At 39.4% G+C, this 25,295-nt stretch overlaps 1 protein-coding gene across 2 annotated transcripts in view; it reads right to left on the bottom strand.

Moving 5' to 3' along the window:
* The window catches only part of GRM5 (glutamate metabotropic receptor 5), a 440,621-nt gene that overhangs the window by 72,526 nt on the left and 342,800 nt on the right, over positions 1-25,295 (bottom strand). For both annotated transcript variants that reach the window (XM_024572722.2, XM_053925460.1), the window contains exons 5-6: positions 10,541-10,787; positions 4,155-4,323 (exon numbers count right to left, since the gene is read on the bottom strand). In XM_024572722.2, coding sequence (XP_024428490.2) covers positions 4,155-4,323; positions 10,541-10,787 — 416 coding nt within the window. The remainder of the gene's footprint in view (positions 1-4,154; positions 4,324-10,540; positions 10,788-25,295) is intronic.

Consider the following 25,295-nt stretch of genomic DNA (forward strand, 5'->3'; position numbering starts at 1 on the left):
CATGTTATATTTCAAGATTAATTCAAACATTACAGCTCTTTTTTGTATCAGTAGTGACAACTAATATGTCTTCTGATCATTTGAAACTGATTTGTTTTACTTTTTTCATTTGTTATGTACGTTCTGTCTCACATTCATTTTGAATACAAGAGGTGGTGACAATTCTCTTTCATAGTAATTCCAATTCTTTTCTGAATGTCCTGGAAGTGGCGGTGCTTTCATTATGAATAAATATATGTAACATGTTTGAACCTTTGCTATATTAATGCCCTTTCATGGACTCTAAATTAGTGAATCTAAAGAATGCCATAAGATATTGCTATTATTAATGAAGTTGCTAAGTGACAGCCTTAAACCATATTAAGAAAATGTTGTAAATTTTGTATTTAATAGAGTAAAAATGAGCTCTTTTAGGAAAATAGAATTTGGAATTGAAATGACTAAATAAATATTACAAATTAACTAGTGTTTAAACTATTACAATAGGGAATCAAATTCTTCTATTGTATAAATTATTCCTAGTAGAATGAGGTAGAAAAGTACATACATTTGACCCTAGAATAGTGTGGAGGTAAGGGGTGCCAACCCTCCTCCCCCAACCCTGGCACAATCCAAAATTCAAATATAACTTTTGACGCCAACAAAAACTTAAGCTGTCCCTTCTGCAGGCAGCCGTTTCCAGGACTCCCTGTAGATACCAAAATCTGTGGACGCCCTCAAGGCCTCCATAGAAAATGGTGTGAAAGAAAGCATATTACAAAGAAATCTCTCAAATTAGCCATTCAGCATTTTGAAATTACATGTTCAAACTGTTGCTGTGAAGGGCCAAAACAGTGTCCATGTGGTAATTCCATAGGGTACTATTTCTACAGGGGGAACTGGAAATTGTGAGCAATTGCTATTCTGAATGAGTTCATAAAGAATTTCACATAAAGTATTTAGCTGCAAGATGATTGGCCAAGATGCAGACTCATTGTACACTGAAGGTTAGCAAACCTTTTGCAAAGTATCAGAGAGTAAATATTTCAGGCTTTATAGGCCATACAGTCTTTACCGAAGTTCAACTATCCAACTCCACTTACTATAGTGGCCACAGATAATACATAAACAAGGACGCATGGCTTGATTTCAATAAAACTTTATAAAAGCAGGCAGGAGGTCAGATTTGGCCTGTGGGCCACAGCTGACCAACCCTTGTATATCACAACCAAACATGGGGAAATTTTCAGACACTGCATAAGCCATTGGGTGATTTACCAGATATTAATACATTTCTACTTATCTTTATTTAACTTGTCATTCTTCCTTCTGGTCTTACGCTTACTAAGTCTTCATTAGGACCCTTTGAAGACTTTACAATTGATACTGAAATATTCAATAAACGAGCAACTTGAATGTGTTCTAAACAGAGTGAAGGTAAGGTTGATAGGAAAGAGCAAAGCTGATTATACTAGTTATATAAAGTATCTGAAATGTCCGGCAGTACTTTAATAACTATGTGATTAATAAATTATTTTGGTATTGTTTTGCTTTCCCTTACTTAGGGCATTATATCCCATTCGATAAGCTCCTTTTAATTTTTAGTATACCTTCAGCCTCCTCTTTCACTGGGTGGTTTCCTGTTCGTGTAGCCAGACCTTATTTAGTGTAAAAGTAGCTTTTCATTGTCCTCAAATTCCCAGACCACCCCTTTGCCTGCATTTTACCATATATTCCCCATTGTTCAGTTGTTGGGAACCACCCTGCCTGGTTTCAGAAGCTGTAAACCCCCATGGCTAAGGCTGAGTCAGAGACCTTGGGACCATAAGCCACTAAGGAGACAAAGCTTATCTCCCTGGCAGGGGTGCCATCTCTGTCCCCTTTACTTTACCCTGCTTGGCCCTGAGCCTGACCAGTTAGCCAATGACGGGTAAGATTCCTCAAGGGAGGGACAACCTAAGACAGATATGGTCACAAAGAGGCCCACAGGGAAGGACTTGAGGGGCTATAGAAAAAGGGGGTGATGGACCCTCGCACCTCAGCTTTGACATAGCCTGAGTCCTCATTCTGTCTGCAAGAAGTCTCCTAATCTCTTGGCTGCCTTACTTCCCCTGCTCCACTTAAGCCTGAAACAATGCCAGAGGTGGGTGTGGCCCTGTGCTGGAAAGGGCGGTTCCCCAGCGTGATCAGGCCTAAGAAAGAATGCATAAAATCCTGTGAAACCTGCTTTGCTAATACCCTCAATTTAAATGATAAGAGTCCAAGCCTGAAATGAGTTTGTTTCCCAAAGTCTGATAGCCCTTTAGCTAACTGACCCTGACTCAGAATAAGCCCTCAGAGTTCTTTGTTTGTTACCTATTGTTTGATCCTTACTGCCTGACAATGATTGATGAGCTTTACCTGTATTCCTGGGCAAAATGAACCCAATAAAAGCCCATTGAGGAAAAGGCTCCTGGTCCTTCTTCTCCTTTGAGAGATCGACCACCTTTCCTCCCCAAGCAGATCATGTCTTGGTAGACTTATTTTCATCTGTGGTGGCCGGGGGTGGGGGTTGGGCGGCTGGGGGCGGCCCTGTGGGTGGACCACCCCCCCACATTCAGTTACCATTCTATTCTGTTTAATCTGGCAGGCTTCTGTTTCCAGAAGACCCCAAGTGAAGGGATAACCCCAATTTTTATGTCTTTCCTTCAGTCCCTCTCCTCCTTGACCTCTGTCTTCCATTGACGACTATCTTACATGACACCGTGCTCTCTGGTTCTCTATATGTCCCTGACCCTGTGACTGTTCCTTCTCTACTTTTTCTTCCTTTTTGCAGACCTTCTTCAAGGTCTCTATTCTTGGTGTACATTTATTTTCTTTCTGTACTTTCAGGTGCTGTGATCTGATCTTCTCAAATAGCCTCAATTTTAGCTCTGTTCAATTAATTCCCAAACCTGTGTCTTCAGCCTTACTTCTCTTTGTTAAAGACCAATATTTTCCACCACTGGCTAGATATCTCAACACCAACACCCCAGACTAAACCATTGCTTTTTCTGTAAATCCATTTCCATTTTTCTGTTCCTGACAATGGTACTTTCTAGATTGTCTTGGACTTCTTTCTCTTCTCCAACCCTACATGCAATTGGTAGCCAGGGCCGGTTGCATCTGCCTTGATAATGTTCATCTCAAACATCCTTGCTCCCTTTCCATTCTCACTGTTTCTTCCACAATTTGGGCCCTTGTGACCACAGTGTCCTTCTAACTTGTCTCTTCTTTTGTCATCTATGTGTCACACCTCTACTCATGAATCTTCACCTACTATAGCCCAGCATATGTCAACACCTTGATCAAAGTTATTCTCAACCCCCTAGTTAATAAAATTAAGTTCAACCTATTTAGTATGACATTCAAAACTCTCCATTAATGTGGATTCAATCTATTATTTCAATTTTCTCTTTTATAACGATATTTAAAGCAATATACCCTAGATTATTCACAATTATTTCAGAAAACTTGACCACTTCTATGCCTTTCCTATTAATGTTCCTTTCCTAGAACAGTAAGTAATTATTGCATTTCCCCTCGTCTCTCTCTGAAATCATAGCTATTGTTCGTGGTGCAATGTCTGACATTTTATTCAGAAGAAATCCCTTCCCTTTATATGAACTTATACAGCTCCCTTCTTTTCTTTCTTAATGAAGTCATTGCATTTTACATGACATTACTTATCTGTGCCCATGATATCTTCTTCTTCAACTAGATTGTAAGTCTTCTGACAGGAAAGGTGCCCTACTGATTTTTCCCCATTGATATAAACTATTACATTAGTAGGAGTTTATATTATGAGTAGGAGTTTATTTATTTATAAGTATTTGTTAAGATAATTACAAATTAATAGGATTTCTGACTGTGAACTATGTATTCCCAGGAAATATGTCTTCAAAGGCTTACATGGATAGAAAGGGTGTGGGCCAATATGACTTATCAATTGGTTCAATGAGTCCGAGTACTAAGATTATTGTGGGTCATACCAGATATCATAAGGAATTAATAAGAAAAAAGTAAAAAGTACAGTTTCTGGCATTGGAAATTTACAGTATAAAAGATAAAACAAGTATCTAAAATTTTAAACAATAGCCAAAGACAATGAACACTTTTGAGTTTACAACAGAAAATAAACTTGGACCCAGTTTTACCTTTATCTGGCCTTTCTCACATGGTTCGCTGCACACAGATCTGATGATGGTGCTTTTCTTGGACCATACTTCATCATCATCCATCTTCAACTCACCGTTGTCCCAGCTTCCAACATTGATGTAATCGAAATAATCTTTTCCCATTTCCTTGAAATTCATTATTTCATACCTTAGGAAAAAGAATATAATAATTACTCAGCTAACAATAGAAAACCTCAGCTATGAAAAAGCAACAGATTTCATCCCAAACCATGTATCTACTCTCATATCAATGATACTGGAATTTTCCATGACTACACTAAGAATAACAAAAAACCTGTCTGTTTCACTTTTTCTTCAGAGACCACTTTTAAAAAAATATTCAAGCTTATACCTGAAATAGAAAATAATCCCATGTGAGAAGGTGACTTGACCTTAGCAGGATGAAAGACAAGTTTTGAAATAAGTTCAAGAGGTTTAAACAAGTACTACTGTTAGGCTTCTAAAAAAGATGGAAAGGTTTTCATCTTCACTCAAGGAAAAGAAAATTTTCCTTTTCCAACCAAGTGAGAAATTTGGTAAATCTTTAATCTTGTCTCCAGGTATAGGGAATTTGGTGGTAATTTGGATAGGGCTTGATTTTACCTTTCTTATTTATCCTTTATCAATGGCTAAATTCATTCTGTAAAGACACCTACAGGAGTGATATTTGAAATAAGCCTGAAAATAGCTTCTAAAGTACCTTGTGCAATGCAAAAAATCCTGGGGTATACTAGTACCTTGTGAATTCTTAGCCTTTATTAGCTGTTATTCTTATTTTGAGTATGGGATAGAGATATAAGAGGGAAAATTGATGTGTGTGTCTAGATAATTTTTCTTACATTTCTTACATTTCTTACATGTTCTTCTCTGGTAAGAACATTACCAGAGAAGCATTTCTGAAATAAGTTTTCAATCTGAGGACATTGGGCAAGTGCTGTCACTGTGTCAGTTCTGGAAGGCATATCTATAGGTACTTCTTAGTTTCACAATGTTTTCCCATAGCACCCTATGACTGTCTCTCTCAGGGTTATAGGGTTGGAAGATGGGCTCTTATAAATACCTCTTGCAACCTCCCATGCTCAGCATATTTAGTTACATGGAAAATGACATGTATGGAAAACTTTCTGGCTTTTGGGTTCAAGTTGCGAGATTAGCATATTCAGACTGATGCTCAGGACGTACAGCTAAAACCAATCCTGACATCCATCTGTTTGGATGTACATTGTAAAATGATGCCCCCTGTTTTCATGCCCCATCATAGTTTTTACTGTAGTATTTTTTTTTCAGAATGTTAACTCATTCTTAAGTTTTTGTTGGCTGTTCAGTGGTTTAAGGATTATATATTCTACAGTGTTGTATTTGCAGTCAGTAACGATTCTGAGTAACTGTCTAAATTCCATTTCTAAACCAAAAGTACAATTTATAGGATACAAAACTGAGTCCTACATCTTTTCGCTGTCAGTTATCTCATGGCTACTATAAGTATACAATGAGTTGAGCTATTAGAACAGAGAACACAGACGAAAGAACTCATGGATTATGTCATGGGCTATTTCAAACACATTGGCCTTCTAGGTCTTCAAAAGGTGCCTCTTTGAGCATGTAGCTTTTGAACACTCTAGGTTGGGAGGAAGAAAGAAACGCTGGTGTCAGGAGGCTTCTTTCTTTGCTGCTACTGATTTGAACAGTTTTGACAGTTTCATTGTTCACCCCTAAATGAGCCATCACTTCCATTCTACCAATTCTTAACTCTGAAAAGATCTAGTCCCAAACACCAATTTTGCAGATAATGGAACTGAAGCTCGGTGAGGTTAATGAGTACGACCAGGATGCAGAGCATGCCGGTAGCAGAGCCAGACCTAACCTCAGCCTTTAGGATCCACCGTGCTCCAGATCTACTTGACAGAGCTAAGGGATCAGCTTTCCATTGTTTCAATACTGCAGGAATCTGAACTACTCCACATTTTAAGGCTTGTATAGCCTTACCCCTGCCTTTTTCTTTTCATATAGGGAAAATGGTAAAAACTGAAGGGATCTAGATTTCAAAAAATAAATATGAAAACTCATTGCCTCCTTCAGCTGCCACTTTAACTGGCCAAAATTTCAAGTTGAAATACCTGAAAAAAAATTAAATTAATTTGATATATTGTTCCAAGAAAATCTAAAATATATTTTAACCAAAAGGGAAAAATGTCCTATTAAAGCATAAATAGAAACTAAAGGAAGGCCAGGCTCAGTTAAAGAAATAACTTTCTGAAAATTAGAGCGGGCTTCCTCAGAAATAGTGAGCTTCTCCTCAGCCAAGGGGCTGAAGCAAGACTATTGTCAGAGGAACGGAAGCATTATTTGGTGGGGGGCACCGTGCAGATTATTGGATTTATATGGCTCCTAAGGCCCCCTCAGTCTATAATTCTGATGCTGAGGTGCTTTTTAAAAGAAAAAGTTTAATTCTTAAATATGTGATGAATTTTCTATTGGTCAATATAATGGATGCTCCAGGCACATAATGGTCTATGCCTTTGGGGTTGTGTAATGACAGATTAAAGAGAGACCACAGAGTTGGTTTGACCAAAAACGTTAATGGTAACTAATAATGAAACCTTTTCAACTATATATATATATATACACACATATGTATAATCTAAGGTAAGTTCTTCGTATTTGATGATTAGGCCTAAGGTCTGTGTAGTCATTCATTTCTCTTGTACTAATTGACTATGTACCTTAGCGTAAAATGTGAACTTTTCTGTATTAGGTGCACTCGGAGTCATTCAGAATGTAAGTCCACATTTTTCTTGTGTCAGATGTTAAAGGAAAGCAGAAATGCTTGGTTAATATCTTTTCCTAGAACACCCAGATCTTATGGATGGAAAAAAAGAAGCTCTTAGGGCCAGATCCCCAGTTGGGGGTGTGCAAGAGGCAACTGATCAGCATCTCTCTTGCACACTGATGTTTTTCTCTGTCTTTCTCCCTCCCTTCCCCTCTCTCTAGAAATAAATAAAATGTTTTTAAAAGGTCTTATTAACGTGTAAATGTATAGTACTTAAATTTCCACTGATTGAGACTATATTTAGATGAAAATACCAAATGTTTTGTTAAGAATAGTAGTTATATAAGTTTTAGCCCTGGCTGGTGTACCTCTGTGGGTTAAGCACCAGCCTGTGAAGCAAGGTCGCTGGTTTGATTCCCAGTCAGGACACAGGCCTGGGTTGCAGGCCAGGTCCCCAGTAGGGGGCGTGTGAGAGGCAACTATACACTGATGTTTCTCTCCCTCTTTCTCCCTCCCTCCCAATCTCTCTAAAAATAAGTAAATAAAATTACATTCATTTGTAAGTTCCCCAATATAATGTTAACGTTTTTGCCTTAAATAGTCATTGGTGTGACATAGACTCCCCATGTTTTCTCTGTTCTATTATGATCCATCCCAGGCCATGACAAAGCCTCTGAAACCTGAGTTTCCGATGAACGCTACACCAGGGGTCAGAAAACTTTTGCTGTAAGGGACAGACAGTAACTATTTTGGGCTAAGTGAAATTAGCTCTGTTGAAACTTCTCAACACTGCTCATGTCATGTGAAAGCAGCCGTGAACAGTATGTAAACAAATGATTGTAAATGTATTCTAATGAGTCCTTATTTACAAGACAGCAGATGCCATTCTGTCTGCAGACCGTAGTTTTCTGACTCGTGATCTATATGGTTGACAGTAAGTGGTAAAGGTCCATAGTTCTAATTTATAATTTTTAAATCCTTAGAACTCTGAAAACTAAAGATTTTTTTATAAAAAATAACTCACTCAGCAGTATAACATGACCCAATCTGAACTTACCGAGTGACAAAATTTAACCTACACTGTCGTGAGTCTATGTATAGTCTATTTATCACACTTCATGTGAGTATTCCTATGTTTTGCTGCAGAAATATTAATGTGTTGATGAAGAAGTGCTGCTCCACGGTATGTTGGAGGCATTAGAGGACTGCATAACCTTTTGTAAATTCAAAAATGTTGGATTCTCTAACACACCTGGCACCAGGGTTTTCGTTAAAGAATTGTGAACTGATAGCAGTCTAATTAGATGTGAGGTATAAAAACAATGATTCTAGTTTACTCTCCCATGACCCACACGTGTGTGCGTGAGGAAGGTGGCAGCTTCTCTGTGTTGCTGGCATTTTAAGGGAACACTTGATCACTCCAGGCTCCTCTGGTTCGTCGCCCAGTTTGGAATGTCTTTGATCCAGCAAAACGTAGATTTTAATCCACAGAAATAACAACATAATGCATACAAAATAATGGCTTTTTCATTGTGATCCTGGTTGATTAATTGGCAGCATGTTATATATGGTTAAGGGCTGAAGCCCAACAGACTAAGAATCTTGACTATCATTTACTAGACTGTGTCTTTGGACAAGTCATTTAATCTGTGTAAGCCTCTGTTTGTAAGCCTTTAGCTGAAAAAGAGAATAATAACATTACTTATCTCAGGATTAAAATGCAGGGACTTATTGTTTGACTAAGAACACACACTCAATAAATGTTAGTTCTATTTATTTTGTAAATATAACTGGATTAGTTGGAAAAACAAAAAGTTGTAACCCACCTTTTTTTCCTCTGCAAGTCTGGCTCATGCCCTCAGAAGCCAATTCTGATCATTTATTAATGGGCTTAGTAATACACGGAAAATCTCTAAACAACTGTAACTTCCCAGAAATTGTTTGTAAAATTTTATGTATATTGTCGTTGAGAGAATATCTATAAATCTTATCTGAATTTTAAAGAAATTCATGTCCCAAAAGAAGGCTAAGAACTAATGTTGGAAATGCGCCCCATTACCACATCTTTGGAGGACTGTACATGAGATAGTGCTGTTCCCTCTGACTTATTAAGGTTTCCCATTGGGATAGAGCGGAGCCATTTCTTCACTATCTGGTTCGTGGAACTGGCTTGGGTATATGATGTGGAAACCCTTTGTGCTGGTGAAGCTGTCATTATCAAAGTCTGTGAACAAGTTCCAAGCTGATGTCAGTACTGCAGGGATGCATACAGGAGTGATGACCCCCCGCATAGATACCAGAGCATAGGCCCTGACCTTAGTCCAAAGACCGAGCTGATTGGTCCACCTGCCCCAAGAAGAGTTACATAAAATGCCGTTACTTTGACCTTGGGAGAATGTTTGTATTTCTCCTCCCCACCTTGAGCCCCTCACCCTCCTGCAATGGATATACTGAATAGCCGAAAAGTAGATAACCACATACGAAAAGTCAGTTAATCTTAGCTAACGGCCTTCCTGGAGCAATAAAATTCATGTCTCTAGAAAAGAGAAAATATCCATCTTCGCTTTTAGCTGCATGACCTGATACTAGCTGTCACTTAGAAGTCCCACATGTGAGAAGGTAAGAGCTGCAGCAGAGACAAGCTCCAGCTTACCTCGGGGATATGGAAACAAGCTAAATGGAGGAGGCTGGCACAAGGTGTAGGCACCTAGGCTGCGAGTCATGGAGGGACTCATGAAACCTACTTTGCACGTTCAACTGCAAACGTTGTGTAAGGTCACGCTCTGCAAGCACAGCTGTCGGCATAACGGGTATTGGAAGAGTACTTGGGATTTTACAGCCGGAGACCAAAGGACCCCGGTTGATCTGGAGCAAGGCAGAGCGAAGACCCAGCCCTGCTACATCTCAGAATACCATTTCAATGGCATTATCTCTCATGGATTAGACATTCCATGTATAGAGTCATTTCAGAATTTGGAGTATGAAATGGATGTGAATTCTGATGAGTTTGAGGTACTTAATGACTTTCCCTGGGGGCTCACCTATAATTATGAGTAACTTCATAGTTTTGGGCTCCTCTCTATAAGCAATGAAAGGTAAAATTTCAGAGAAAAAAGGCAATTTAATCCTCGAGAAGGGAGAAAGTGCTCCCATTGGAGGATAATAAAATAAAATATGACTTACAACTCACTGGAGGTACAGCAAACAATATAACAGCAACTCACTCCTGTTTCTGGATTACCAGAAATTGAATCGTTCCTGTTTCAGAACAGATCTATGACCCAAGGAGACAACAGAATGCACAGAATAACATGGCAAACAGAACTTGCTTTTGATCATCTGTGATAATGTGAGCCTCCTGCCTCTATGTTTCGATCTTTGAAATGTGGGGATGATTCCAAGACCCTGCTTTGCACATCAGCATCCATACTTTTCCCCAGCCACAGGGAACAGGGCTCTACTCACTTTGTGGTGTCAGAGGTAGTCAAACGCGGCCAGGATGCCTGGATAACCACAAAGGAGAGAAACAGCACCTCAGGACCAAGAGATGGCTGCTGTTCAGGCTCTACTGTCTAGAGGAGAATTGTAACAATACCTTCCTGGAGAGTCGCCATTCTCATCAAATAGGATCGTATCTCCAGAAACCCCAGTAAAGTTGGTTTTCATCAGGGAGTCCAAAAGCTTCCGTCCATCGATAGGCTTCATCGCGTCACAGAGGCCTGCGTAGCCGGGGCAGAGGGACATCTGCATGTTGTGGAGCCCATAGGCCATGGAATAGATTGCATTGATCACAAATCCCATTTTGGAATCTTGAACGTGATGTGTTCTCAGAGTCAGAGAACCTGTTGGGAAACAAATTAGGAATTAACTCTGAGATTTAATTCCACTATAGCTATGTCTATGCCTCTAAATAATTAGAAAATGCAGTAGAACAATATTATAGTTAGAACCAGAGGCAATAGTAAGACCCAGGAGCCAACTACTGCGCCTAATAATTGTCTTCTATTTCCAGGTTTTTTCCTCCAAATCCCAAAGGACCTGAATTCCCAATGGTACCAAGATTCAGTTACCCCATTAAGAGATTCTGGGAACGGATAGAGGATAGCACTGCATTTCTCTACCACGAAAGTTATCTTGAAGATGGATTAATCTCTCTTGAACTCTGCTGTGATAACATACTTCCATGATTTAGAAATCCTCAACAAATCTCCAAATCACCAGGGAAGCGAACTTGTTCCCCCACTATCTTGCCTCAACTTACTATTTAGATTTTTCACCTGCCACTTTGAACCTTGAAGTATGTGCTCTCCATAAACTGCACTATTTGGAAATCATGAAATATAACATTTAAACACAATCAATTCATTCATTGATTCCACAAACATTTATTGGAGTCTGAATATACATAAAGCTGTGTGGCAGATGAGATAGGGAAACTCCAAAGATGAATGAACATGGGTTCTGCACTTAAGAAGAAACTTGTGTGATAATAGAGATAAATTATCTAACTACAGTGAAAGGTATAAGGTGGTAAATCTGTAATATATGTGGAATTAAATCTTTAGAGGCCCAAAGAGGGAAATTGACATTAAAAAATTAACACTGGGTATGGGCATTGATTCAGCAAAAATGGAGTGAGTGCCTGTTCCTTCTCACTGCTCAGAACTTGCTGTGAGTGGAGGAAAAATGTTGAACAAGATACACATGATATTTGCTCTTGTTTTCTTAGAGTCTAGAGAGCAGATGAGCATCTGGTTTGGCAAGTGTTGAGGCAGGACTGAATCAGGAGGGACACCAGACCCAGAAGCTCACTAAACCCGTGCATTATGGTTGAGTGTCAGCTGGAAGAAGAGTAGGGGAAGAGTGTTCCAAGCATGTCTGAAGGTACGCAGACGAGATAGTGCATACTATATTTGGGAAATTTTAAGAAAATTGGAATGGCCAGATCATGGAATGGATAGTAAGAGAATGGGGAGAACTGAAGTAGCAGAGGAAGACAGGACTGATTAAGCTCCCATAAGTTTTCTGTGCTTTATTATAAGAGCATGAGAATCTTTTATAGTGTTTAAACTGGAAGGAACCTGATCAGATTTCTCTTTTAGAAAGACCCATCTGGCTATAGCATTGAGAAAGATTTAAAGGGCTATAGGAGTGGAGTCAGGAGGACATGGTAAGAGGCAATGCAACAATCCCAGTGTTGAAAATGGCCTTCACTAGGGTAGAGGCCATGGGTATGGTCAGGAGTGCTTAGGAGGCAGAATCTTCTCTCAGGTCCAGTGACTGAAGAGAGCAGAGGAATGAGACAAACAGAAAGAGCATGGTAATAAGGTGAAAGGCACTGTCCAGGTAATGACAGAGTTTGTCATATGGCGAAAAGTTTTCTTTAAATGGAATAAAAAAGAACTCTTCGAAGATAGCATGGTTCGGTAAGTTTTTAAACTCTAGAAATGTATTATCCTGTTCTTGATTGCTGGCTCAAATGCCGACTGTCTGCGTTTCCCTGAGCAGAGAGGACTGCTAGGAAAACCAGCATGGTTCACCCTGACAGAAGGCTAGGATGAGGAATCCTGCTTCCTTCTCAAGACTAGACACTGGCCCCAGGCTACCAACCAAACCTTACACTTTCCTTCTCTACGCTGAGTCTACCCATACTTCCACATTTCTTCTCCTACTGCTGGAAACTCCGTTCTTCTAGGTGCTAAGTCAAATACTTTGGTGGCACGTTTGACTCCCTCTTTTTTCTCTTCATAACTTCTCAACTCTTGTTTGGTCTATTCTCAAAATACATCCAGAATTAAAGTTTTTCATACTAATCTACTTCTGCCAGGTTCAAGGTATATCATTCCCTGCCTGGATTACAGCAATAGTCTTAGAACTGGTCTCTTTCCTACCTTTGTCCGTCCTTCTACTCAAGGCAATTTTCAACAAAATAGCCAGATAAATTCCATTAAAATATGTCAGATCATGACGTTCCTCTGGTCAATCTGGTCAAACCTGCCAGTGGCTCCTTCATTACCAAAAGTAAAAGCCAAGTCCTTGCAATGACCATAAAAGACTTTCAGGAGTTTGGCTCATGGTGCTCCACTGTTACCTTGTGACCCCATTCCGGCTACTACGCACTTATATTATTCCTCTCCAGCCACACTGACCTCCTCCCTGACCCTCAAACCTGCCAGCTGTGTTTCTGCCTCCAGGCTCTTGTACTTCCTGTTCCTTTGGCCTGGAATGCTCTACCTCAGAGATCTCCAGAGCCCATTCCCTCCCCAAGTCAGGTCTTTACTTAAATATTGTCCTCTCTGTGAGACTTCTCTGGACATTCTGCCTAAGTTGCATTTCCATTTCACTTCCCCTAACCCCTTTCCCAGTAATATTTTTCTCCTTACCATCATCTAAATACTGTATATTTTATCTACCTGCCTTGTTTGTTGTCTGTCTCATCCACCCACTGAATGTAAACTCTATGAGGACAGGGTTTTTTTCCCGTTCTGTTCACTACTCAGTGCTTAGAACAGAGCCAGGCACTTCTTAGTCAAATATTTGTTGAATGCATTAAAAAACTGTCCCTTCCAACTAGACTATCCCTTTTATTTTATTTTCCTCCTTTACCCTGCTAACACTAATCCTACTTATTTTTAAAGACTGCAAAAGCACTTCCTTCACAAAGCCCATTATGATTGCAGATCCTAAAATTCAGCTTCCAAACTCTCTTACTTTCTCTGTACCTCTCTCAGGCACCCTGTATACCATACTATAGCTAGTGCAGATATACTTATGGGAAGGAGAATTTGAAACATCCAGTCCCCAAGTCAGTCCATCCCCTACCTTCCTCTGTTTAATTCCCACAATAGAGGCAGAGTTACTCACCTGATTGATTCTATTTCCCGAAAACTGAAAGAAAAGAGGTCACCTATGAGGCCATCTTAGGTGCCTGATATTGAGCCCAATCCACATACTGCAGCTCCGCCTCCAAACCCACTGTTAGGATTCAGCAATAGGTGTTTTTGTGTCCAATAAACAGGTGGTAGTTTGATTCTTATCCTTTCATTTTTCGTCTTCTGAGCAGAATTAGGAGATCTGGGTTTAAATTTCTGCTTTATGTCTTCCTAGCTCTGTGACTTTGACATGTTACTTAAACTCTCTAAGATTAAATTTAATCATTTGTTAAATGGCAGCCTTTATCTGGCGAGGGTGATATGAGAATTAAATGTTTAGGAAAGTCGTAAGTACCTCACACAAAGCCTGGCACAAGGTAGGTAGGTCCTTCATAAACAGAAAGTATCTTGAAATATAGACCATAATAACCTTTAGTCACTATGTTTTGTGGTTGAGACTTTGGAGATTGAAAGCAAGTCAAAGGTCTCATCTGATGCGAAGCTCAATGGAGCTCCCAGACGGTCATCTTTCAGGTTCTCTTTCTTATTTTTTTAATGTCTTATCTGCAACAGACAGCAACTGGCACAAAGGCAATTTGAGCCGTATTCATTTGCAAATCAAATCACAGTGCTTAGGGCATGGTTACTGTACTGTGTGTTGAATTGAATTGGGTGCAAGAATGAAAATTAGCATTTGTTTGGCAGTTTTCAAAATAATTTCTATGTGTACCAATGATGTGTGTCAATACTGTACCCAAACTGTAAAGATAAAGAAACTGAGGTGGAGTCAGGTTACGTGCATTTTCCAAGGTCTTACAGGTAGTAAAAACCAGAAGTAGACAAGAATTTCTAGCGCTTAGTGTCCTGTTTTTCTATACAGCATTGCTTTTCACTGGAAATATGTACTCCCTGAACAATTTACTATATCACATTTTTAAATATTTTAATTAAGAGTTAAAGTTAGGGCAAAACAAGCTAGTAACAAGACTGGGTCTTTCCTGGAAAGTTCTGTTTCTGGTCCCTCCAATAGCGCCCCCTGGTGCTGCCTAAGACCTGGGCCCTGGAATACACAGGAGGAGCTGAGCCACAGCAAGAGCTTGAAAACCAAAGAAAATGTTTGTGCAGCGTGTTGACTCATTTGTTATAATTGAGCACCTGGGAACAACTGGCCTGTTTGGGCAGCATTAGGGCCTTGTAAAAGTTCCTCGTAACTGAATATTTTCCCTTGTCACCCAAAGATTCCAAATGATTGCAAATTAAAAAACAAAACTTGCTAGAAAAACTAATGGAACTTAAATTAAGCCTCTGAAAGTTCTCAAGTCTTTTTGATACATGTACTTCTAAAGAAGAATATTTTAAACTGTTTTAGCAATTCAGGATGTAGCAGGGGTTCAATTCAAAGACATTGAAGTTTGACTTCTGCTCACTTTCCAGACATTTTCCTTTATTAGAAGGAGCAATGCATGGCAGAGCCCTCACCTTCAGGGAGCTGGCAGAGCTCTGCTGAATGTGTGCTAAGAAAATAGATACTTTACAAAATGCTTTAATTTCATAAAACTCAATGAGCTAGGCACTGTTTCCACTATAGATGAAGAAACCAAGGAAATCAAGATGATTAACTAAATAGCTGGCAAGCTTAGCTTTCTGTGTATAGTGGGGAGCGCTGTTCATACTTAAAAGCAATTAATACTATAGACTCAATGTTTGTAGATGTGGGGGGCGCTGTTGTTTAATTAGAGGATTTTCCTGCCTCATCTCTTCAGGCTTAGATCTCTGTCTAGTTCCACCGCCTTCCTAACTCCACACACTTCCGAGGGAGGTGAATCTGCAAGGTGTTGTCTTATGCTGTGTTAGAGCGTCCATGCCAACTCTTACAGCAGCAGAGCGTGGAGGACAGGAGGACAGATTCTGGAACCAGCAGCAGGTTAGAATCACAGCTGTGCTCCTTTTTAGCTGTGTGACTTTGGCCACAATCCTTAACCATTCTGTGCCTGAAAAAAATGGGTTTCGTAATAGTATCCAACTGTTTTTGATTTTAAAGTATTTTGTTTTTAACTGAAATGGTGTTATATAAGGATTAAATAAGTTTATCCTTATAAAGCATTTGATAAAATAAATGGATTTATGCTACTTGGTTCTGTTACCAATGATCTGGTTTGTTTCTCTACATTCAAACTATAAAGATCTGGAAGAAGTATGCTGCCAGGCAGAGGTACTAGCCAGGCCACATGCACCTAGTGTGCTCAGTGAGGAGCTGTATGATGTAAGGCTTTGGACAGTTTTTCTCAGCAAAATACCATAAACTGATTGGGTCCTTCTCAGACAGTAGACTCCTGCTTTTCTTTCTGATCGTGTCTTTAACATAGACATGCCAGACTATTTCGCTGGCTGTATAGTGTTCCTTTGTATGGATATAGCATCATTTACTTGTACTAATTCCAGAATGTCTTATAATTTCTTGCTTGGCTTGCCGCAACAGCCTCCTAACATATCTTACTGCCTCCAGTCTGGCCCTGCCTGAGTCTCTGTATTTCCAATGTAGATATGTAGAGAGTAGTCTTTCTTTAGCACAAAACTGATTTTTTTTAGTCCCTTATCAAAACCATTCAGTTGATAGCCAAATTATACTGTAAATACCTTTTTCTGACCTTCAAGACCTTTCTTATTCTGTCCTCAATTTATCTCTTTACTCCAATCTGTCATACTCCCTAAGGACAAAGATTTTGCATTATTCACAGAGGTGGCCATTGTGCCTAACACAGCACCTTACACATAATTGGCACTAATAATGCATATTAAGTCCATGAGTGAAGCCTGATATTTCAAAGATGTCACCAAATACTAGGTCTAGTCCTCAGATTGTCAAGTCAGTTTACTAGAGCAATTGTTCCTTTGTAGAAAGACACTAAATGAGACTAAATAACAATGCCAGTTTATGGCAGGATATGCCAGTTGGCCCATTACGATTAAGCAGTCCTGTGTGCTTTTACCAGCTAATAAAACTACTGGCAAAAATTCTGGTCAAGATGTAGAAAGCACCCTTTGCTCTATTTCTCCCTCTGAATGCAGATAAAAACCCTGGGTGGAATGACTTTCTGAGGATCCTAAAAAGTAAATGGTAACAGGTGCACTGGGGAAGGAAACCAGAATTCATAACACCACTGAACCATGCATGAGATTCCTGGATCCCTTTCTTCCAGGACCTCCTGGCCTGGACTCAAAGAAAGCCCAAAACATGAGCTGTGTACCAGTCCCAGGGGCAGGCAGAAAGAACATAAACAGGAGCTCTCCATTTCTGGTCTGAAGAATGGGAAGGGCACCCTACAGGTCAGAGAGAATAGGAGGAATTTCATTTTTCTTTTCTATTTGTTTGTTTTCCTATGCAAGCTCCCAGGCTTCTCCACAGAGGGAATGGTGGCAAAGTCAGTTGTGGCTCGGCAAACACCTGTAACTTAAGGTGGGACCCCTTCTCTGTGACCAGAGAAACTGTGTTCCCTGAGTATGGAGAAACTCCCCGTTGTGTTTTCCCTTCCTCTAGCTCTCCCCACGTGGCTTCCATGGCAATCTAGTAGAAGAAACAGGAAGCGTGAGGCAGAGGTAGAAACTATAGCCTCAGATGTCTACCCAGGGAACCAGGAGGGGAATGGGAGAGGTTGGGCACTGGAGTGTCACAGAGACTATGGAGAGGGGAAGAGCTGAAGAAATTTTGTGGGAGGATCCCACAAAATTGAATATGAACTCCTAGGCTCCCGCCTGAGCTGTGCAGGCATGGATTTGACCTCAGTCAGCATAGCAAAGTTTTGAGGTGTGAACTAAGGACACAACATTGCCTGGGTCCAAGACTGGCCGCTCCTTGAGGCACATGTGCAGTGGACTCCGATGGCACTGCATAGGCTTGGACAACTGCCCTGACAGTGGAATCACAGCTCACAGGAGGTGGGGGTGAACTTGTAGCCTGAAGCCAACTGGGGTGGTTTCCTGTATATTTTAAATTAACATCTATGACATAAGGTAACATTATATTTGAAATGTCTAGAATCATGAGATGACACCTGGAGTAAGGGACTGTCTTTGGTCATTTGGAAGTGCTGAAAGGGTCCCACCACCCTTTACTGATGTTCTGTCTATATTTCCGAGCTCCCTACTCTCCTTTGGCTAGCACAATCTTTCTTTAGATGTCTTAGTAAAACTCAGTTATATTCACTTTCTTTGTTCTTGCTTTTTAAACCCTACAGAGAAATTGTGGCTCATTAGTTAATTTATTTGTTGACATATTCAGAGTTTAATGATGTTATTGATGAAAGAGACACTATTGAGTCCTCACTGTATGTGAAACACTGTGTTTGGTACTGGTGATATAAACATGAGTAACATAGTACTCTCTCCTCAAAAATCTCGGCACGTAAGGAACGCAGGGGCTCAGTGATAGAAGTTTGTGGGGGCCCAAGAAATTTTACTTTATTAGGCAGATTCTAAAGGCCTGAGTGTGCATAATAAAAGGGCTCATTTTACCCAGATTTCTTTTCTTATTCAATAAGCAGTAGGGAAGAGAGAACATGCTAATGACTTGGCATGTTAATGCACAAAGGAACTGGACTTCATTCAGTTGGATTAACGCTGTTCAAGGGTTCTTTTTTAGGGCCTACCACAGGCCAGGCCAATGCAGGCAGGAGGATTTGTGCCAACCCAACTGGCCGGCTGCCCTCGGGCCCGACCTGAGGAAATGCAAGAGGGAAGGATGGTTGCTCTCTGTTTCTTCAAAACTGATTCCTAATTCAGAACACTTAGCATTCAATCCCAGTTTTACTATTGTTTAATAAAACCAGAAGACCCCAAAAGGATTTGCAGACACTAAATCCTCCAATCTGGAATGACAATTTAATTTTACAGCACTCAAAACATGTTCCTTAATTCATCTGGGGAACCGGAACTTTGAAGCTTAGTACCTGTTAAACAAAGGGAAATGAGACTGTCTCAAAAAGCAGAATCAGAAAATGTCTCAGATACAAGAGACCTGAGGAAGCGTCGACTCCAGAAACTGCAGAATAGAAGCCCTTGGGCCAAATTCTTTTGTTCTTGTTTGGCCTAAATATTCTTCTGTGGAAATTTCACATAAGAATTCAGCTTTGTAGACTCTCTTGAAAAACTCAGATGTCACAATAACTGGCTTTACCTGCTCACATGGCAAATGTTGACCTGCCTCTATTTTTAATTCTTGGGCTCCTATACTGATCTGCTCCAATAAACTTATTCTATAGATGATGGAAATAAGGTGGAGGGAAGGAAAAGGATTTCCCTAAAGTCATACCTGGTGGTAGCTGGCCCTATACATGCTGTGTCCAAACTCTTGGATTAGTGCTATTTCATATGGGAGGTAAAGGAAACCATGATTTAATATTGTTTTCAGCAAGTTAACCCATGACTCTAGGCTAATGAAATTGGCAAATTAGTTCTTTGTGTTACTTCTTATGCTAGAAAGTAAGAGGCATTCAGATTGCCTCCATTATTTCATTACCAGTAGAGAAAGAACGGTAAAGAAAAGCAGGCTATACGGCAAGAAATTCAAGTATTTGCTAGGAAGGAGATTATAAATTGGGAAGATGCCATTGGATAACATACTGTAACATTGCAATGAGGATGAATTGCAGTGAAACAAATTCTCCTGACTCTCATTTATTTTCTAACTCTACTCATTCCTCATGCATATGGCAAATGGATTCCAGTTTCGCTCAGTGGATGGCACCATAATTTGTTTCCTGCCGTGACAGCAGGGCAGAGCATCCTCCAAGACAGAATTAATCTTCTGCCATTACCTGCTCCCACAGAAGTGTGTTTATACCTCTATTACAACACATAATGCTCTCTGCCATGCATTAGAATTATCTATGTGCTTGTCTGTGCCCACCACAGAGTGTGAGCATTCTGAAGGCTAAAACTATCTTGTTTATATTGTATCTCCCACAGTTCCTAACACCGCGGCATAGAGTATGCGATTTATTCCTTTATTTAGCATTTATCAACATTTTGTGCAACAGCTTCTAAGCATACTAGGAGATTCAGAGATTAGTGCAGAATAGACAGGCAGCTCTATGCAGACTAAGCCCACATTGATCTTGTTTATTATTGTATTTTTAGCACCCAGAACAGTGGTCAATATTGTCAAGAATATTTTGGCAGGTCATATGAGTGATGGATAAATATGAATAGATCCACTGCATGGAATTAATATATAGTGGGCCAGATTGTGAAATTAATGAAAATGCAGATAGCTTCTTGGGAGCATATGTTAAGATTAAATAAAATAAAGGACTAGTTATGTGATCTAGGACTTGGACAAAGACCAATGATGTCACGAATGAAAGATTAGTCTGTGGAAGGGCAGAAGTAACTAGTGACATTCCATAAATTACCATCTCCTTTCCTAACACTGTATGTGCCTCCTGTGCATCAGGAAGCACTGGAACCCAGAGTTGTACCATTCCCCTATAGAGACACTGGTTTCGATTTTCTGCAATGTCTCCAGTGTATAACTGTGCCTGAAATACAGGCAGTTGACCTCTAAATGCTGATGTTGAAATAAATACAAGTGATCACAGGAGCTGCAGAAAGAAGACATCTTCAGGGAGCTACAGAAGCTCAATAGGGATTATACACGTCTATGTACAGAACGCCAACTTCTTAAATTTAAGTGATTCACCATTAAAAGCCAGTTGGCAGCCCTCTGATGGATGTTATTTCAGCTAGCATATCTCTTTCATTCACATCACAGTATGTTGAGGAACTGCCATATGGTGTGTAAATGCAGGAAGAATTCCATGGGGATATAAAGGCTGGTGGTTATAATATTATTCAAAAGATGTGGCAAAAAGCCACAGTATCACACTCTCCTTATTACACTCAGACCAAATTCCGAGACCAGCCCTTTCCTACTTGTCTCTATCCATCTTCATTGCCATTATTCTTTTCCATTTTAACTATGTTTCATAATATTTCCTACAGATGTGGCTATCTCATCTCTATCTGATGGGTTTCCTGTCACATTTTGAAACAGTTCAACGGTCACTTTACTGTGAAGTCTCGCTAGAGTTTTCCAGTTGGATTGAATAATTCTTTTTTCAGAGCTTCTTTATCGGGCAACCAAGGAAAACAATACCTGCTGGTGGAGTTGTGAGAATCAGGGACAACAAATACAGAAGTCATGACGCCACAACAGGTACTCAAGGACAGAAATCTGTGCTGTTTCTGTTGTACCCGTAGTACAACTTACATGCAAAAGATCACTAGAATCGTTTAATAGACTGACAAAGTTTCCTGTCCCCACCTGTACAAGTTTGAGAATTACGATGTTCTTTGTACTCACACAATGTTTATACTTCTGAACATAAGGGATGCTAAAAATTTAAGTTCCATTAAGACTTTTAGTTCTAATTAATATAATGAGCATGATAAATGAAAACCCGATCTCATATAATAAGTACCATAACTGAAATGAAGTAGAAAATTGAAAAAATGAATTACATTGCTGTATATAAATTTTCTGCAAAGTGTTTCCCCACAAAATGCAGCGTTCACAAATTTTACACATAGAAGATTAATTATTATGTGTATTACAAGAGATTTGATTAGTGTAGAAATATTTGTATAAATATTATACGTTGGATTTTTTAATAAAAAGTCTACATGAGCTCCCTCCTCTGAGTGTACTAGTTACTGTACCATTAGAACTAGCTTTTACTTTAGAAGCACGATAATGCCACTTTCAACCATGACAATGGTTATTTTCTACAAACTACTTTATTCTGAAATATTTTGAAGTTAGTTATTAAAGGATAAGAGATAGGAGAAGGAAGTATCCCACAGATGCTAGATGCTAGATGCTTAACATTCATGATCTCACTTAGTTCTCATGGCAAACCTATAAACTAAGCATTGTATTATACCTCTGTTTAGATGAGAAAATTTGGGCTCAGAGAGTTAAAATTAAATGCCAACAACACATAAAGCTAAAACGTGGTAAAGTGGAATTTCAAACTCAGTTCAACTGGCTTTATAGGCTGACCTTTCTGCACCTGTATCTCCCCTAACTTTTTAGAAACATAAGAAGGTCACTTTGGCAAATGTCATTTTCTGTCACTTGAAACTGAGAATAATAATCATCTCTACTAACTTCTGAGGGTAGCACTTGAAGACCAAATGAAAAATATGTTAAAGATTTTAATTAATAATAATGGGTAATGTTTATTGATAAATTATCATTGGTCTAATTTAACCATTACAGAAGCCTTACCATTAGCATCGTTTTTTAATACAAGGAAGGAAATTGAGGTTCATATATGTCAGACAAATTTTCTAAGGACAAACAGATTGAAAACACATCAAATTGTAAAGCATTGCTAATATCTGGGCTGACCACTTCTCAAACACTCCAGCACTGTATTACATAGAGAATCCTGGGGGGACAGGTATAAACCATTCATTGAAACATTAACTTTCTTACCACCTAGGCTCAGTCCCAACCTAACTCCAATCACCTGTCTGAGCAGCAGACAGGTACAACACAACCTAGGTTTTCTCTAGTGGACTGGTGTTTAATGCCTGTTAAAGTCAAAATCCAGCAGCACAGAAACTGAACTGGATCTCTCTGAGACGACTCAGTGATGTTTCTACTTTCACCATTCTCTGAAGTTCCACATTGGTTCAATGGTGGCTCAGTGTCTCAGCTACACTAATTACTTGAGTTCTGATTCAAGTATTGAAATTTATAAAAATTACTGATCTGATTCTATGTAGTGTTCCATGTGTTTGCATTCATGGAAGGCAGCACAATATACTAAAAAAGAAGATAATTGTAGATGCTTGGATTCAAATTTTAGCTCTTTATTTGTCAGTCATGAGCCCGTGCCTGGGCAATCCATTAAACCTCACTGAGCCTTAGTTTGCTCACCTGTAAAATAACAACTACAATAATATCTGGGCATGGAGAGAGCACAAGTGAAGGAAAGAGGAAGGGGAAACCTGGAACCATTTATAATTATAAAAATAATATTATTATTTTATAATTTGTACATCTTAGGGCAGGTATGGAGTTCTCCAAAGAAATTTGTGAGCTGGATCATCTGGCCTGACATTCATCCAGAGCGAAGCAATTCAGAACTGAAACATTACAGTGTTTTGGAAAGAACTCCCACTTGTGACCTCTAATTGTTGCTGGAATTCAAGGTGGGACCTGCCCTTGGTTATATAGTAACCATGGCTCTATGTGTAGATGTTTCTGCCCTGTGTCTGAAGTAATATTTCTCTTCCCTTCACAGTCTCCAGGACTGTTCCACATTAAAAAAAAAAAATCACAATGAGAAGCTATGGAATTGAAGAATGAAATGATCCACAAAGACACTTCAACTGTATATAACAATCTTTTATTAAAAACAGTTACTAAAATATTATTAAGTTTAAATGGAAGTAATGAAGATAAGCAACTGCTTAAATACACAGTTCAGCCTACCATTGTGTGTATGCATTGATTTTATTATAACCTGGACTTTGCTTTCTTTGATTCCTGGGATCACCAACTCCGCACAGGCTCAGAGCTACATGCAGGAGGTGGGGGCAACTAGAGAGGGGAGGGGACACCTGTCACCTGACACCTGGTCTTTTAATAAAAATGTAATATACATCCCTTTATTCATTCAACAGATATTTATTGAGCACCAACCAAAGCTATTCTAGCCAGAGTTTTCAGCTAATATTTGTCAAACACCTTGTATACTCAGTAATCTACAAAATTATCCAATGGCTGCAGAGAGACCATTCCCAGGTGTGTGCACATGTTAGCTTATTTGAGTTATACAGCCTGAGGCTTGAGACTGCTTTGCCACTTACTGGGCGTGTATCTTGAGCAAGTTACTTAAGCTTACTAAGTTATTTAAAGTGCTTACTAAGCATTTTTGCTTCATTTTTTAATAAAAGAACACTAATAGTAGCTATCTCATAAGATTGACGGCAGCATACAATGAGTCTGTGCTGGGAAAGCGTGGGTAAGAATAGAGCCTAGCAAGCAAGGAACTGCTTATTAATGTTAATTATGACAACGATAATGGTAATGAGACCACTTATATCATTCCCAATTACTGAATTAAGCTATAGTAATCTTCATTATCTAGCTGCAGAGAATCCAAATCCCCTTCCTCATTTGGATGAGCTCTTCATCACACCTAGATTCTAGAAGGCTGCAGAATCCTTTCATTGGGAAAATTGGAGTAGCCTTGTCTTCCAGTGTTCTCCATTCCTGGATTGCCAGGTAATGGGAATGCATCCCAGGCTCAGGAAATTGGAAGCACCTTCCCAGGAATCAGAGAAAGTGACATGAAGTAAAAGGATGGACGGAATTTACCTGCAATGAGGCAAGTGGTAGGGTCCCAATGCAGTTATGCTCGGGCCAAACAGCTGAAAGCAGAGCGTCTTTGTTTCCTGCCAGGGGGCTGGTCCAAGTTTACAAACCTGGTCTTCCAGCTACCAGTAGATCCTGGGAGGCCTCAATATTCCTCCAAATAACAGTATTTACTTTTATTTATATTTATTTATTTTAGTTAGAGAGCCAATCTACAATTGGTTACTAGTGATTACAACCAAAACCCCTAACATGGGACAAATTGCTTTTGGAAAAGAAACCTGTTATTAGCTAGACAACTACTTACTAATTATTTGAATTTCAACTATTAATTTTTATAATAATTACCAATTTGGCTCTATCCCATATTCCATGGGTTGTATGGGCACCTTCAGTCCAACAGAGGGAAATTATTTAATTTTATATTAAAGTAGAGCTGCAGACCAAAAGATTTCCTGAGCTGAATTATTTGACAAAAAGAACGCAGACATCAAATTCAATGCACCAATGTTGCTTTCCCTCATCCAGGTTAGCAGATGCCTGGCATGATGGAAGCTGATTTCACAAGGGATAGAACTCTCCAATTATCTGTGACTATTTGAACCACCTAATTCAGTTTAGAAAAAGAATCATCAGATACATTTTCTTCTTTCTCGTCACCAATTGGGACTTAATTAAATATCACATCAGAGCATAAAAGGAGACCCCGGTCCATGCCTTCTTTTTTACCTCCTCCAAAAGAGACTGAGAAATTAGGGAGGAAGGAAAAGTAACAACAGAGAAACTGGCATAAGAAACTGAAAATTTCAGGCATCCAAGGAAAGAAAACTTGCCATGCGCTTCTGAGAATCACTTCAAACACCAGTTTTATTTTCCAAACCTTCTGCATGATGTCCAGTAGCAGCTAGTCAACCAGTCTTTAAAAAAACAAACCAACCCTCTTTTGGAGCAATTTATTATATGAGGTCTGTCCAGAAAATGTCCAGCCATTGTTAATATGACTAGAACAGTGTGCACAACATCGATGTAACCTGGCAGCCAAGGAGAGTGGACTGGAATGTGCGTGTGTGAACAATGAGAACTTCACTGTA

Source organism: Desmodus rotundus, chromosome 5, assembly GCF_022682495.2.
Source record: "Desmodus rotundus isolate HL8 chromosome 5, HLdesRot8A.1, whole genome shotgun sequence".
Lineage (NCBI taxonomy): Eukaryota > Metazoa > Chordata > Mammalia > Chiroptera > Phyllostomidae > Desmodus > Desmodus rotundus.